This window comes from Sardina pilchardus, chromosome 1 (genome assembly GCF_963854185.1).
Source record: "Sardina pilchardus chromosome 1, fSarPil1.1, whole genome shotgun sequence".
In the NCBI taxonomy this organism is placed as follows: Eukaryota; Metazoa; Chordata; class Actinopteri; order Clupeiformes; family Clupeidae; genus Sardina; species Sardina pilchardus.
Genome location: NC_084994.1, coordinates 19005308 through 19019734, shown reverse-complemented (window position 1 = coordinate 19019734; position 14427 = coordinate 19005308). Strand labels below are relative to the sequence as shown.

General features: G+C 40.4%; 1 protein-coding gene across 1 annotated transcript in view; it reads right to left on the bottom strand.

The window, feature by feature from the left end:
- Window positions 1-1649: 1649 nt before the first annotated feature.
- LOC134077007 (adhesion G protein-coupled receptor E3-like) overlaps window positions 1650-14427 on the bottom strand; it is a 13292-nt gene continuing 514 nt past the window's right edge. Inside the window, exons 2-9 of the mRNA XM_062532353.1 lie at window positions 14231-14412; window positions 13515-13676; window positions 12764-12970; window positions 11894-12126; window positions 4268-4334; window positions 3855-3946; window positions 3508-3670; window positions 1650-2156 (exon numbers count right to left, since the gene is read on the bottom strand). Coding sequence (XP_062388337.1) covers window positions 2109-2156; window positions 3508-3670; window positions 3855-3946; window positions 4268-4334; window positions 11894-12126; window positions 12764-12970; window positions 13515-13676; window positions 14231-14412 — 1154 coding nt within the window. The 3' untranslated portion in view covers window positions 1650-2108. The remainder of the gene's footprint in view (window positions 2157-3507; window positions 3671-3854; window positions 3947-4267; window positions 4335-11893; window positions 12127-12763; window positions 12971-13514; window positions 13677-14230; window positions 14413-14427) is intronic.

Genomic DNA, 14427 nt, shown 5'->3' with positions numbered 1-14427 from the left:
AAATAACCAAGTACAAGTTAGATATTAGCAATAAAACAACCAAATAACCCAAAACAGGTCAGATAAAAAATTACTCTCACACAAGTTATTTGCTAGCGGCAGATTTGCAGCACACTTGTGGGTGATTTACAGGAAACAAATGAGTTCACTAGAAAATATTGCCAGAAGTTTGCCAATGATGGCGGCTAGAGGCAAACTCCCAGCAAAGTTCTGGCAACAATGAGTTTTGCCAGAGCTTTGCCACTAGTGGCAAATGTGTTCGCCAGTGATTTGCCATCACACTTAGACAATGATGGTGAACTTCCAGGGAACTTGAAAAGGGAACTTGGAGAGGGAACTTGGAACTTGGAACTTGGAACAGGGAACTTGAAAAGGGAACTTGAAAATGGACAAAAATGACCATGGCCATTCTTTCTCACACACAAAGACATGAATTAAATACCAATCTGGTGGAGCAATCTGGTATCATACTGTATGTAAGTTCACTTTAATGTTCTACAATTGAGACACCACTGATAGGAAACCAAACATCAGAGGTGGAAAACTTCAGCTTCAGAGAGTGAAAGTCTGATCATGTATTGGTTCTACAGTACCTGTGCACGTAGCAAAAGTGATCTCATCAATTAGCTGCTCTACCTAGCTTAATAATTGAGCTAATTAGAATCAACTGGTTTAACTGAATGGTTGGCTCAAACATGAATAATTAAGCAATATGTCCCAAAAGGCCATCGTTTACACTGATTTTAGAGCAGTTAAGGGACGTTGTTAGGCACGAAGCGCAAGCGCCACCAGTATAAACTACAGGCTCAAGTGGCTTATTGCTTTTCTAAAACGGTTACTACATCTATCTGGCAAGATTTCATGAAACAAAGGCAAAGTTTCGAGAAATAACGATTTATTCACAGATAATTTTTCCTCCGCTGCTGTAAGAAATATATTTCCTCAATCTGAATGGTTGCCAAGCAATGTCAAGAGACGTAGCTACTCTAACTTTTGTAAGAAGTTGTGGAAGTGCAGTACTATACTGTAGAACGAAATGCGGTCAAGGTGTATATTTGTAGTGGATTTTACAGCAGCATTGAACGTGAGCCAGCCAATCATAATCAATGACGGGAACTATGTATCATAAATAAATACGTTTTCCTTAAAATACAGGGGTCATGAGTATTGGTTGGAACCCCTTTGTTATCAGTGTTGGGGGCAATGAGTTACAAAGTCATGAATTACTGTAATTTATTATATGGCTCTCTAGAATGTTGAGAGAGCTCCCATTCACTTTGAATGGGCCTCCCCAACGTTCTACCGGTGATTAATATGTATAATCACCGGTGAAAGTATATAATGACCGCTGTCAATGGCAACGGTGCCAGGCAACACCTAACAACTGTCAACTGTGGCGAACTATTTATTTTCTAGAAGTTAGCGGAAGCCACCAAACGGTAGCCAAGTCATTGCTAAAGACACATTGAGTTAAGTTTCATTTCTCTTTTTGGCAAGTAGCCATATAATAAGCGGGATAATGTATAGAACGCCGGTCATTATCGGAAAATAATTCCCTTCAGGACGAAGCAAAACCCCTCCGCTGCGCGTCGGGGTTCTGTTCATCCTGTCGGGAATTATTTTCCGATAATGACCGGCGTTCTATACATTATCCCTTACTTCATTACTGTTGTCAGGAACGTATAGGAACGTAACGCATTACAGTTAAAATTTCAGTAACTTCATTACAGTTCCTAGTCTGCAGTAACGCTAGTTACTGCGTTACCCACATTTTTGAGTAGCCTAGTGTAAAAAATTATATGTTGACTAATAAAATGAATAGTAGGCCATGAATTCTCTCTCCTTGGCTCTAGGTTAAATGAGACGGAGCTACTAGCGCAAACGGAAGAGAAGCTATGGAGGTGGACGAAAGCACAGCGACGCGATGCGACGCAACTGGAAATATATATTTTTTTACTTTGAGGCATTTGTTTGCAACTTAAATACAGGGCCAGTAGTTCATTGAGGTGTCAAATGATTGACAGTTTCAAATGCCTTAGACTTTATATACAGTACATATACTTTTTTGAAGTTGTATTGTAGTGGGTGCAGCTGTGCTTTTATTCATATCATATTGCTCTTCCTCTGCTGCAGCAACTCCAGAACTGCTGTCGCACCTACACAGAGAGAATGAAAAGGCACAGTAAGTGTGTGTGCTGTGTTTGTGCTGTGTGTGTGTGTGTGTGTGTGTGTGTGTGTGTGTGTGTGTGTGTGTGTGTACATGACACATCAGACACTATGTTTGTGTGTGTGTGCGTGTATAAGAGAGTGAATGGGATCATTAGGTCTGGACATTGCCAATCCCATGATATGTTACATAATTTACACTGTATGGCACAATCCTGTACAATACAGTACATGACAATATAAAGACAACTTTAAAGATGGTCCTGCTGATAGTAATTATATTACCATTACTTACAACGTAAAGAAATGTATTTCATCTAATCTACAATCAGTAATTGGTATTCACCTTTTAAATGAACAAATTACATTAAAGGCCCATGTCTCTATGGGCCCTAATTTGAATGGTGGAAAGTCTATCAACAATCAAAGTTCCCTTGCATGGACCATAGCTGTCATGAGTCATGAAGATGAGCCCTAGACTGTTTTAAGGGCATTCTCCCAACCTTCATGGATACCATGCATGAATTTGCTATGATATCCAAACCGAATTATGAACGTTAATTTGCCATAGAGAAACACATGATAGCGTTGGATTATGAACATCCTATGCCACAAAAGCACACAAAAACATAATTTATCATTATTTTGCTGTCATTCTGTCTGTTTTATAACCTAAAAGGGTTATTTGTCTTTGTTGTAAATGGATAGCTCTGTGTCTCCCCTTTCATCTGACATGTTTGTCATATCTACCCGATCATGGGTCCACGAGTAACTCAAACAAGAGTAATGGGTGGTAGGGTCAGCTATATGACATTATTGTTTTTCTGTCACTTCGTCTGTTTTTAAAACACAGAAGGATCAATGTATTTTGTATCATTGGATAGCTCTGCGTGTCTTCTTTCATCTGACATGCGTGCCATATCTATGCGACAACGGGTTTGTGAGTAATTCAAACGAGAGTAATGGATGCGTGGGTGAACGCAGAGCAGTATTGACTGTAAATATGACACAATCTGATTTACACTCAAGATTTGTTTTAAATGTTCTAGTCTCATTGGAAAGCCCCACTTCTCCTTTTTTCATGCAGTAAAGGTTTCATCTCGCTGCAACAAATAATCGCAGAGTAATGTAACAGAAAAGAATAGGTGTGTTTTTTGACGCACTTAATCGGGCTCATAGGGTTAATTTACTAATGTTTGTGCTCAAGGTCTTCTCGACAGTGAATGATCAAATTGATCATTTTGATCTTTCAAATTGATTTTGTGTGTTTATCAAATTAGCTTTATTTAGACTTAAGCCTGCACTTTGCCCATCATTCAAATTAGGGGCCCACAGTGTTACCTCCTCATTGAGAACACAGTGTAGCAGGAAGATGAAGGTTCCCTGTTGGCTGTTGAGCACGAGGAAGACCACATCCAGTGCCTCGCTGCTTCCAGTGAAGAATCCCAGTATCCAAGGCAACCCAATGATGATAGACTGGACCAGTATTTTAAACACCAACGCCCTACAGAGAAGAAAGGACACTTTTGGATGTTGATGTTCTTACACAGAGTGTGAGATATTATTTTGCAACATTATATTTGCCAGTAGAGTAATTCTAATGTGAAAAATCTGAAAAACAATGAACCTAGTTTTGCACTTCACACATAATAAAATCCTCTCTGAATACCTCTGGTGAGCTGCATTACCTGAATCGTTTATTGTGTGTGGGGCTGTGCTGCATCTGAGACAGGGCAGTGTGTAGGAGGATGAGGATGATGATGAAGAGGACAGCATTTGCCTAGTTTGGGTAATAAGTGACACATGCACAATTCATTCAGTAGTTTTGAATCTATATCACACATTAAAGGAAAGTGCCAATAATTTGGGAAATGATCTTATATGCTGTCCACTTAGTGCGATATTAAGAGTATACACACTCTTCTCTGTAGATGCAATAACCCAGTCTCATACCGTTTGCCAAGCTTAGCATAACTCACTGGAATAACTGGGTTAGACCAGCTAACATATGGCTGCCTTTTAGCTAAAAGCTAGCTATATAATTACCCCACCATCTTCTATTTGTCCCTCGACTGCTTCACTGTTTGTTGTAACTACTCACTCCAAGGATGAAGCACACGGGACCAAGAAAACTCCAGATGAATCCTCTGTCGTAATTCAACCAGCACCTATAAAAGTAGAATGTAACTTATGATGACACATACAGTTGTATTTATGATCCAAAACCCTACATGAACCTCACAGTGTTTTACCATCATCAAATTTAACACCACATTAAAATGGGTAAAATACTTATAATCAAAATGAAATAAATTGGCTACCGATAGATACCTTGCTTATACAATTCTAAAAAAAAACCTTTAGTTCTACAAATATATTTGAGTTTACAATTGTCTACTTCTCATTCAACAAAGGTATTTTAGCTAGACTGCGTAAATTGCCTTTAAGATGGAAAAAACAACGCCCACTCCACAGAATATGTTAAACCTTATTATTATTATTGAAATAATTTTTATTGGGCTATTGCCTAAGTTTCCAAGCAATATTTACAAGGTCAACATTTTAAGTGATGGAAACCAATACTAACAAATGTTACAATATACATTGAAATCAATATCTGAAAATAAAATAAATACAATACCAGGAAATAGTCAAATTAAATATTGAGAGAAGAAGCAAAAAACATATGCTAGGTCTAAAGTTATTTTCTATATGTTCTATAAATGGCTGCCACACTTTTTTAAATCTTTTATCTGAGCCACCAAGGGAGCATCTCATTCTTTCTAATTTAAGATGTGCCATAACATCAGTCACCCAGCGTCCAAATGATGGTGGGTCAGCTGATTTCCAGTTAAAGAGGATGAGTCGTCTAGCCAATAGAGATGAAAAGGCTAGTACTTCTGAGTGAGCGGTTGTAAGTTCAGAGCCTAAAGGCGCAATCCCAAAAATACCAATCATGGGGTCGGGGTCTACATCTTTATCAAAAACCTGAGTGTATGCATCAAAAATTGCAGACCAAAATGGACGGAGCTTAGGGCAAGCCCAAAACATATGATACAGCGTTCCTGCCTCCTGATGGCACCTAAGACATGTTGGATCGGAACCAGCATATATCTTAGCCAGTTTTGCTCTTGACAGGTGGAGCCTATGGCAGATCTTAAACTGCAGTACCCCATGCCTGATACATATGGAAGAAGAGTGTATCTTCTGTATAGCATATTGCCAATTCACATCAAGGATTTCTCTTCCTAATTCCTCTTGCCACTGCTCCTTAATGTGATCAAGGGAGGGTGTGTCTATCGCTTGAATTGTGTAATATAATCTAGAAACTAACCCTTTCCCAGATGGGTCATAGTCAAGGCACTCGTCGATCCAAACTCGACCTGGTAAAGTTGGGAATGAAGAAAAGTTTTTTTTTAACATAGTCTCTAACCTGCAAGTATCTGAAGAAATGTGACTGTGGAATTGAGTAATGTTGTACCATTTGCTGAAAGGTGATGAATATACCATTAGAAAAAAAGTCATGAACACAACCCAGTCCCCTTTCAGACCATGTCCGAAATACTGGGTCCATCATAGATGGTGGGAAGCAAGGATTTGCTGTAATCGGGCAGGCTGATAGACTAGTTCTGTGCTTAAAATGCATCCTGAACTGGGACCAGATTTTGAGAGTGGCACTCACAATTGGATTGTTGGTGAGATGCTTTTTACTGAGAGGCAGTGGAGCGCATACCAACGTAGCTAAATGTATTGGAGAACTTCGTCTTGTTCCATCAATGCCCATAGAGGCTGGCTTTCTGAGGGGGACATCCAAAATAGAATCTTGTGCACATTAGCGGCCCAGTAATAATTAATAAAATTTGGAAGACTGAGGCCTCCATCATTCTTGTGTCTTTGCAAAAACCCTTTCCTAATCCGTGGGACAGCCCTATTCCAGATAAAGGAGGATATAGCCTGATCTAGATCTTTAAAATATAATTTGGGAATGAAAACAGGTAGTGTTTGAAACAAAAACAGAAACTTGGGTAAGACAGTCATTTTGACAGAATTAATACGCCCGGCCAGAGATAAGGGTAAGGTTGACCAACGGGACAGGTCACTTTTAGTCTTATCTATCAAGGGTTTAAGATTCTTGTTATATAAATCCTTATAGTTACTTGTCACTATGATACCCAGATAAGTAAAGCTGTCGCGCACCACTCGGAATGGATATGAGCCCAGAGACATCAGCCTAGACTGTTTGTTCATGGGGAAAATCAAGCTTTTTGTCAAGTTGACTCTGTAACCAGAAATGTTGCCAAAGTCTGCAATAATTTGCAACACAGCTGGAATAGAGGCGCTTGGGTTTGATAGAAAAAGGACTGAGTCATCAGCATATAATGATACCTTATGTGTAATACCCCCTCTTACTATACCAAAGACTTCAGGTGAGCTCCTAAGAGCGGTTGCAAGTGGCTCAATAGCAATATCAAAAAGAAGAGGGGACAATGGACAACCTTGTCTGGTTCCTCTACAGATGGGGAAGTAGTCAGACAGAATTCTATTGGTTCGGACAGCCGCCTGAGGAGCAGAATATAACACTTTAATCCAAGTCTGAAAAGCTGGGCCAAAACCAAACTTGTCAAGCACCTTATATAGATAATTGTGCTCTATGCGATCAAACGCCTTCTGCGCATCCAGAGAGACGAGTATTTCTGGAGAAGGTGATAACTCAGATGTATAAAGCAGATTGAGCATTCTTCGCACATTACTGAATAAATGTCTACCAACCACAAACCCTGTCTGATCAGTATGTATAAATTTAGGCAAGACTGACTCCAATCTAGAGGCTAATATCTTTGTAAGAATTTTATAATCACACCCTAGTAGACTTAATGGTCTATAAGATTCGCATTTTGAAGGGTCTTTGTCTTTCTTAAGAAGTACAGATATTGTAGCTTGGGCCATCGTTGTGGGCAGAGTTTTATTCTCAAAACACTCACCAAACACTTCTAGTAATAAGGGTGCTAACTTCGCTGCAAATTTCTTATAAAATTCGACGGGAAAACCGTCTGGTCCTGGGGCTTTACCAGATTTCAGACGTGTGATTGCATTAAGAATTTCCTCTACAGAGATGGGTTGATCAAGAGCTAGACTATCCGTTTCCTCAACACCTTTCAGCTCCAGAGCATCTAACCACTGGGTTATTGTGCTGTCGGTAGCAGAGTCCAAAGTGTACAAGTCCTTATAAAATTGCATAAATTGGCTGTTCATTGTCCTCTGATCACAGGTGACCTTCCCATCAGGCATTGCTATTTCTATAATTAGATTTGCAGATTCAGATTTTCTTAGCTGATGACTCAATAACTTGCCTGCACGCTCACCATGCTCGTAATGCTCACAACGGGATCGTAGATGTAAATCCAGAGCCTGACTGGCTGACATGATGCTGTATTCTGTTTGCAAAAGGAGCCTCTCCTTGAAGAGCTCAGGTGAAGGTGTACATGCATGCTGTTGATCTACCTGCTGGATTTTCTCAAGCAATTCAGTTTGGCGTGCAGATAATCTCTTATTCTCACTAGCTGTATACGAAATGATAATCCCTCTAATGTACGCCTTCATAGTTTCCCATAATGTACATCTGCTTATCTCTGGAGAATCATTAGTTTGTAAAAAAAAATCAATTTGGACAGCTAGATAGTTCACAAAATGTTCATTTGAGAGTAGACGTGGGTTTAAGCGCCACACACGCTGCGGAAAGACATGATCTGGGAAGCAAAGTGCCATACTAACTGGGCTATGATCTGATATAACAATGGCTTCATAGCTAACTGAACTGAGCAGGGAAAGTAATGCATCATCCAATAGAAAGTAGTCTATCCTGGAATATGATTGGTGTACAGGAGAAAAGAAAGAAAATGCTTTAGATAGTGGGTTTTTATGTCTCCATGGATCAGTAACTCCATATGCCTGTATGAAAGAATTGACTACCTGGGCCGCCTTGCTCGTAGGCCTAGTAGTAAGCCTGGAGCGATCAAGATCTGGATTCAAAACACAATTGAAGTCACCCCCCAGAATCAATCTATGTGTCTCTAGAGCTGGAAGTTGGGAGAGAACGTGTTCAAAAAAATGTGCATCATCCCAGTTGGGTGCATATATATCCTCCTGAGACCCGGATTTTTTTTTTTTTAATTTTGTGATTTTTTTTAAGATGATTTAAGTATTTTGGTCTAAAGAAACATGTTGCAGCAAAAAAAATCCAAAAACGTTCTTAGTTGCTGTGTTATCAGATGTCCTCTGCAGTGGACATTGGGACTATCCGAATGTCCTAACCCTATGGGAATTATGAATGTGTAGTAATAGTATTGCATTAAAGTCAATGGAGTGTTAGGGTATGTGAGGTATTACAGGCAAATAGGTGGCCAAGAATGGCTTTGCTCCCCCTCAAGTGTTTTTAACATAGCTTTCAGAGATGGCTACTATAATGAAGTATTCCCATAATGTCTGAATAAGCATTCAGACGGCCATAATAATGAGCCTGGCTCAATGGTGTTGCAGCCAGTCTGCATACATGGCACACTGTAGAGCTAGGTTTTAGAGTAGGAGGGTTACTACACTCTCCCTTTAATAAACATGTGTTGAAGAAGTGCAATGGCTTGCTGTGAGGGCATCAGAGAGTATACACACCATGATAGGGACTCTCATAATTTGACCTTTGACCCCTGTGCCACAGACCCAAGAGATGAATGAAATGTTAGTGGTCAGGGCATCCTAGGATGGCAGAGGTACACTGAAGGGAAGCTTGATGGATAAATTGCAAATGTGAAAGCACTTATAGGAGTGGCAAATAATAATTTACAGGTAAATGGAGTAATCAGTTACCCAAAATACACAAATTGGGTAATGTACATTGAGGCAAATTCACCTATGATGTACCTATTTCTTAATAAACCTTAAAGCTCTAGCTTACACACTGCTTCTGGGGCTGTATTGTACCTTAAGGGATCTCCTTTTATCCTGTATCTCCTTTTATTTATTAGAAATAAGTAGAAAAGCCCTTGTTGCCTCACTCAACCCTCTACCTTCTAAAACTTAGAAATTGGTTAAAAAGCAGGGGGTACTAAGTCCCGATGTCCACTACAGGAGACATTGAACAAAAGTGGTGTTTTGAAGGTGTTAAAATGGCTGGATCTTTCTGAAATCTCTCTGAATTCAAGTTGAGACTGTCATTTTTATGACACAAATTGACTGTGTGCAATAAAACTCATAATAATGACCACAAATGGTCAATTACCTCTGATGTTGCCATGAAATGAAAAAAACTCAATAGCCGCCATTTTGAAAATAAAATTTGTGAAATCTGTTAACCCAACCCACATAAATGTGGTATCACCAGAAAGCCCAGGATGTCCTCTTGAGAGTACAAAAGGATTGAAATAGTTGACATGAATGGTATTTCATTCATAAGACTTAGACTGATGTCCCCTACAGAGGACAAAAGTGAATGGCCGGGTCTCAGGAGGATATTAGCCAATACCACTGGAATGCCATATAGCTTCCCTCTAACTAAAATAAACCTGCCATTTTTGTCAGCAATGACTTCACTCTCTACAAACTGGACACCATTACGGATTACAATGGCAACTCCACGTGACTTACTATTGAATTTAGAATGGTAGACCCATGAATAACCTTTTCTCTGAAGTCTACAGTGGTCTTTAGGTCTTAGATGTGTTTCCTGCAGATATACTATATCTGCAGACATCTTCCTGAGATGTGCAAAAACTTTGCTGCATTTAACTGGATGATTAAGACCGCGAACGTTCCACGTGACAAGCATTGTTCGTGGTCTAGCCATATTTTAAGTCATAGAATACTGAGACATAATTTATTACTAGCATAATAGAAGAGATGTATATCGCAAGAGGCCTCTGCAAGGTATAATGTGCGGGGTAGGGGTGGGGTAACAAAACCAAAACAGGAAAAATGAGAAAGATATAGAAAAATAGAGACTATGAACATAGAACGATGTTCTAACCATGCCTCTACGCTCGAGGCTACAGGAGTCCGTCTAGCACGAACTCTCATCCAATGAAATTAAAGCTTACCATGTGTCTCGCTAGAGCTGACAAAAACTATTGGAATTGTTCACTAACACAAATGCCCCATCACACTGATGAAATATGTGATTTTAAACTAAACATATAGAACTCAGGGCATGCTCTTACTAGATTTAAGTGTCATTAGATAAAGTCACATTGACCGCTTGAACACTTAGCCTATTCAAATTAATCTACTGCATACATTAAGACAAAAGATGTATTACACATCAGTTAGCTTGGTAATTACGTTACAGACATAGTCCTTTGCTTTGCTGGGATCTTTAAATTTCTCTACAGTTCCGTCCGGAAGTGTAATCTTCAGCTCAGCAGGGTAGACAACACCGTAGCGAAGGCCCTTCAACTTGCATTCACGTAGTGTTTTCTTCACGTCGTTAAACTTAGCCTGTTGTCTGCTAACTTCTAGTGTGTAGTCAGGAAAGATGCGTATGCCGTCGCCGTCAGCCGTTTTAAGGAGTTTCCCTGCAGCCTTCTGAAGGATGGCCACCTTGTCTTGATAGTAGTGACAACTGACAACAAATGCTCTGGGCGGACTTTCCTGAGCAGATGAGACTCGCAAAGCGCGATGCGCCCGGTCGAGTAGAGGTGCTTTCTCCATTTCCAATGTGTCACCCAGGATGCGTGATATGTAGCTGACAGGTCCCTCACCACTCTCCCTTCCTTCCCTCACACCAATTATTCGCAAATTACAGCGACGTGATCTGTTTTCAAGGTCTTCGTTACGTTCTTTAAGTGTGGCTATATCTTTTTTCATAGAAGCCACTTCCAGCTCGAGTGTGCTGACTGTTGTAGCCTGCTGGTTAGCGGCGTTCTCAAGCCGCTCATACTGTTGTTCCAACACTTCCATTCTGCTATTGGCATTGCCCCTGTTCGTTTCCAGCTCCTCCTGAAGCTGGTCTACCTGTCTCCTAATGTCTGCTGTTTGGCCCTCCAATTTCTCGTCTATTTTCGCCAAGAGCTCCTCTTTGAGGGAAGCAATTGCATTAAGTATTGGTTCTTGCTGTTCCAAGGCCATAGCCGAAGCAGTGTCCTTACTGCTAGCCAGGGAAGAGCTAGCCGAACTTTGTTTAGCAGGTCCACGATTACCAGGCATAGTTGATAAAAAGGGCTACCATGAATGGCAATGTAGCAGTAGTTTAAATGACTTAGTCGCTCAACACTTAATTACAGCATATGTAACTCTATTTTGTGAACTTTAATGTTCAGTTCTCAACTCTAGCGAGGAGCACCAGAAAACACGTCCTCCTCACATGGTGCAGCAACCGGAAAAAACAGAATATGTTCAACCTTAAAGGAAAATGAGACACATTATGTAATATAGGAGAATGAAGGTAATTTGATGATATCAAGGGACAACTGGGCTAGGAGAGAATTCTAAATGTTGTACAGGTACACTGGCCCTCATTTATCAACAGAGCGTACGACCAAAAACAGGCGTAAGACAGGCGTAGCCTACGCTTGTTTCCACGCAATGCTTCATGTGCAGTTCATGACAGCTGTTATGAATGAACACGTCAAGTAAAGTGTTACCGTCTCATACTTTGAAACTGATGCAATTATCCTTAGAAGTTGCAGCTTCCGGAACAGTGTGTGTTATATTTGCACTCACTCAGAAAGAGTCACCTCACCTGTCACTCCCATAGCCATCAGGCATAATTCCAGCTGAAACAACAACGACAGCCATGGGAACTCCATAACCAATCAGGCACTTGAATCCCCAGTGAGGTCCAATCCTCTGTTGGGATCTGATATCTTTGAGTCCGAGGACAGAGTGGAAAAGCCAGATGGTCTCCAGGAGCATCCACACAAAACAGCTCAGGAAGAGGTAGTGAAGAACTCCTGAGAGCACAGTGCAAACAATCTGGACACAGCACAGACAATAAGTAAATATTGAGTTGCGTGTCATGATTCAGCTGATGGTTTTGCATTGAACTTATGTACAGTTGTGTGCAATTGTCATAGCTATGCATATTAATCATGTGTTCTCCATTGGTGTCTCCAGGAACAGCACAGGTCCCAGAAATGGCACCTTGAGGTAATCCGCATGTGATAGTATTGTTAGCTGAGGAGTGATCTGCCAGACAGATAGAGCATATCCTAAACCAAATAAGCACTCAATACTGTAACCTGTTAATCAAAATGCATGGTATCAAATGCAACTGAACATCTTAACCAGCACTGTCGCCGTACTCTGTGGTGGTAGCACAACCCAGAATGGAACTTCAAATTGAAAATGTAGGTGGTCAGCTGACCGTTTAGACAGAGTGACAACATTGATGTGAATGACTTGTTATGACATAATTGTTCTTATTTCTGTGTCTTTGCTGCATATAATTTTGATACGAGCATATTAACGTCAGGATATCATTGCCATCCAATAAGCGGGAAGAAAACTGGTAAATCAGTTGGCAAATGTGAACATGTTATTAAAAATCACAAAATACAGTTTTCATCACCTTGTGATTCACATTTAAGAAAAAACAATGACATGCAATCACCTTGTGAGGGCGGATGAGGTGGATAAACTCCTGAACGAGCAGGAAGATGAGCTGAGCGAGAAACAAGCTGATGCAGAGGTTCAGACGAGTCGTGCTGTTCACTTGGGGTTTACGTCGACAAAGGGCGAAGGTCATCACAGCCAGGGTCAGGAACCCCAACCCAATAGAGACGGTGATCCTATTCAGCAACTCCATCATCTGGTTTGTCTAAGACATAAGGAGACCCGTGGTAAAACAACGACTGTTTTTGCTTTAAATGGTCACATATGGCTGTTACAAATTGTAGGCTATAGCCTACATTGTTAATTTAAAAAGGTTCACTCCCTAGGATTGTCTGTGTAGACTAGTTGATTCTAATGAAAATAGGCTAACATAAAGTCTCTTAGTTCTGTCAAATTGTTTGTGAACTTTGGTGATTATCTGAAACGAAATGGCTTCAATTTGTGTGCTTGAAAGTTAATTATCAAGAAGGCTATTTCTGTGGCATAAATTCTCATAGCAACCAAGCTGGGATTCACGTAAACCACAATAATGGAACTAAAATTGGAGAGACTTATCTAAATAAGCCAGGTTTGACCAATTAAGACACAGGGACACATTTATGAGGTAATCAGTACACAACCTTTGTACTCTACCTCTGGAGGTCGCTCCACCTGCATGATCAGAGCTAAATGTGAAGACCTTGTTCATTACCTCTGGAGGTCGCTCCACCTGCATGATCAGAGCTAAATGTGAAGACCTTATTCATTACCTCTGGAGGTCGCTCCACCTGCATGATCAGAGCGAAGGTGGAGAAGTGCACACAGCTGCAGACGGTGTGGGTGGAGTTGGTCTGGGTGACATCACAGCCGTCTACCACCCAGGCGCTGCCATTCCAGTACACACAGGAGACCACACCCTGAGGCACCAGACTCTAACAACCCCCCAAGAAAACAATCAATCAAATCAGAAAGACATCAGATAAAGCAACAATGCATCTCCTAACAGGGAAGACAATATTTGGTAACACTTTACGATAAGGGTACATGAATTCTCATGAATTCTTAATGATTTGCCAACCGTACTTAATGCTTAAGATGATGAGTTGTTCATGCATGAATTCATTCATGACAATCAGTGAATTCATGTTAAGTCATAATGATTCATGATATATTAAGGGATGAATTAATGCATGATTCATGCATTAATTCATGCATTAATTCATGAGAATTCATGTACCCTTATCGTAAAGTGTTACCCAAAATTTTAGTAAGTAGATGACAGATTGTCAAAACTTTAACAATCCTTATATGACCGCTACACTAGCGGTGGTCATAATGAGTACATCATTTAGTGGAACGAGTACACAAAATTACAAAAAAAACCAACAAAAAAAACATCATTGCTTTGCCCATCTCAATTGACCGATGTTCTGATTGATCTCAATGATCTTATTGATCTCATTGTATGTGAACGTGATGGACTGACCTGGATGTGTTTAACTGTGATGTTGGCTGGACTTGGCAGGACTTTGTTTGGGGTTTTTGGAAGGGAGGCACTCAGAACTGCAGACATCATGGTCTTATTTGCATCACTGACAGTGTAGAAGAGGTCTGCTGTCAGAACTGAACCCAATTTCTTGAAGTTTGTGAAGGCCACAGCGGCTGATCCTAACAGAGAAACAC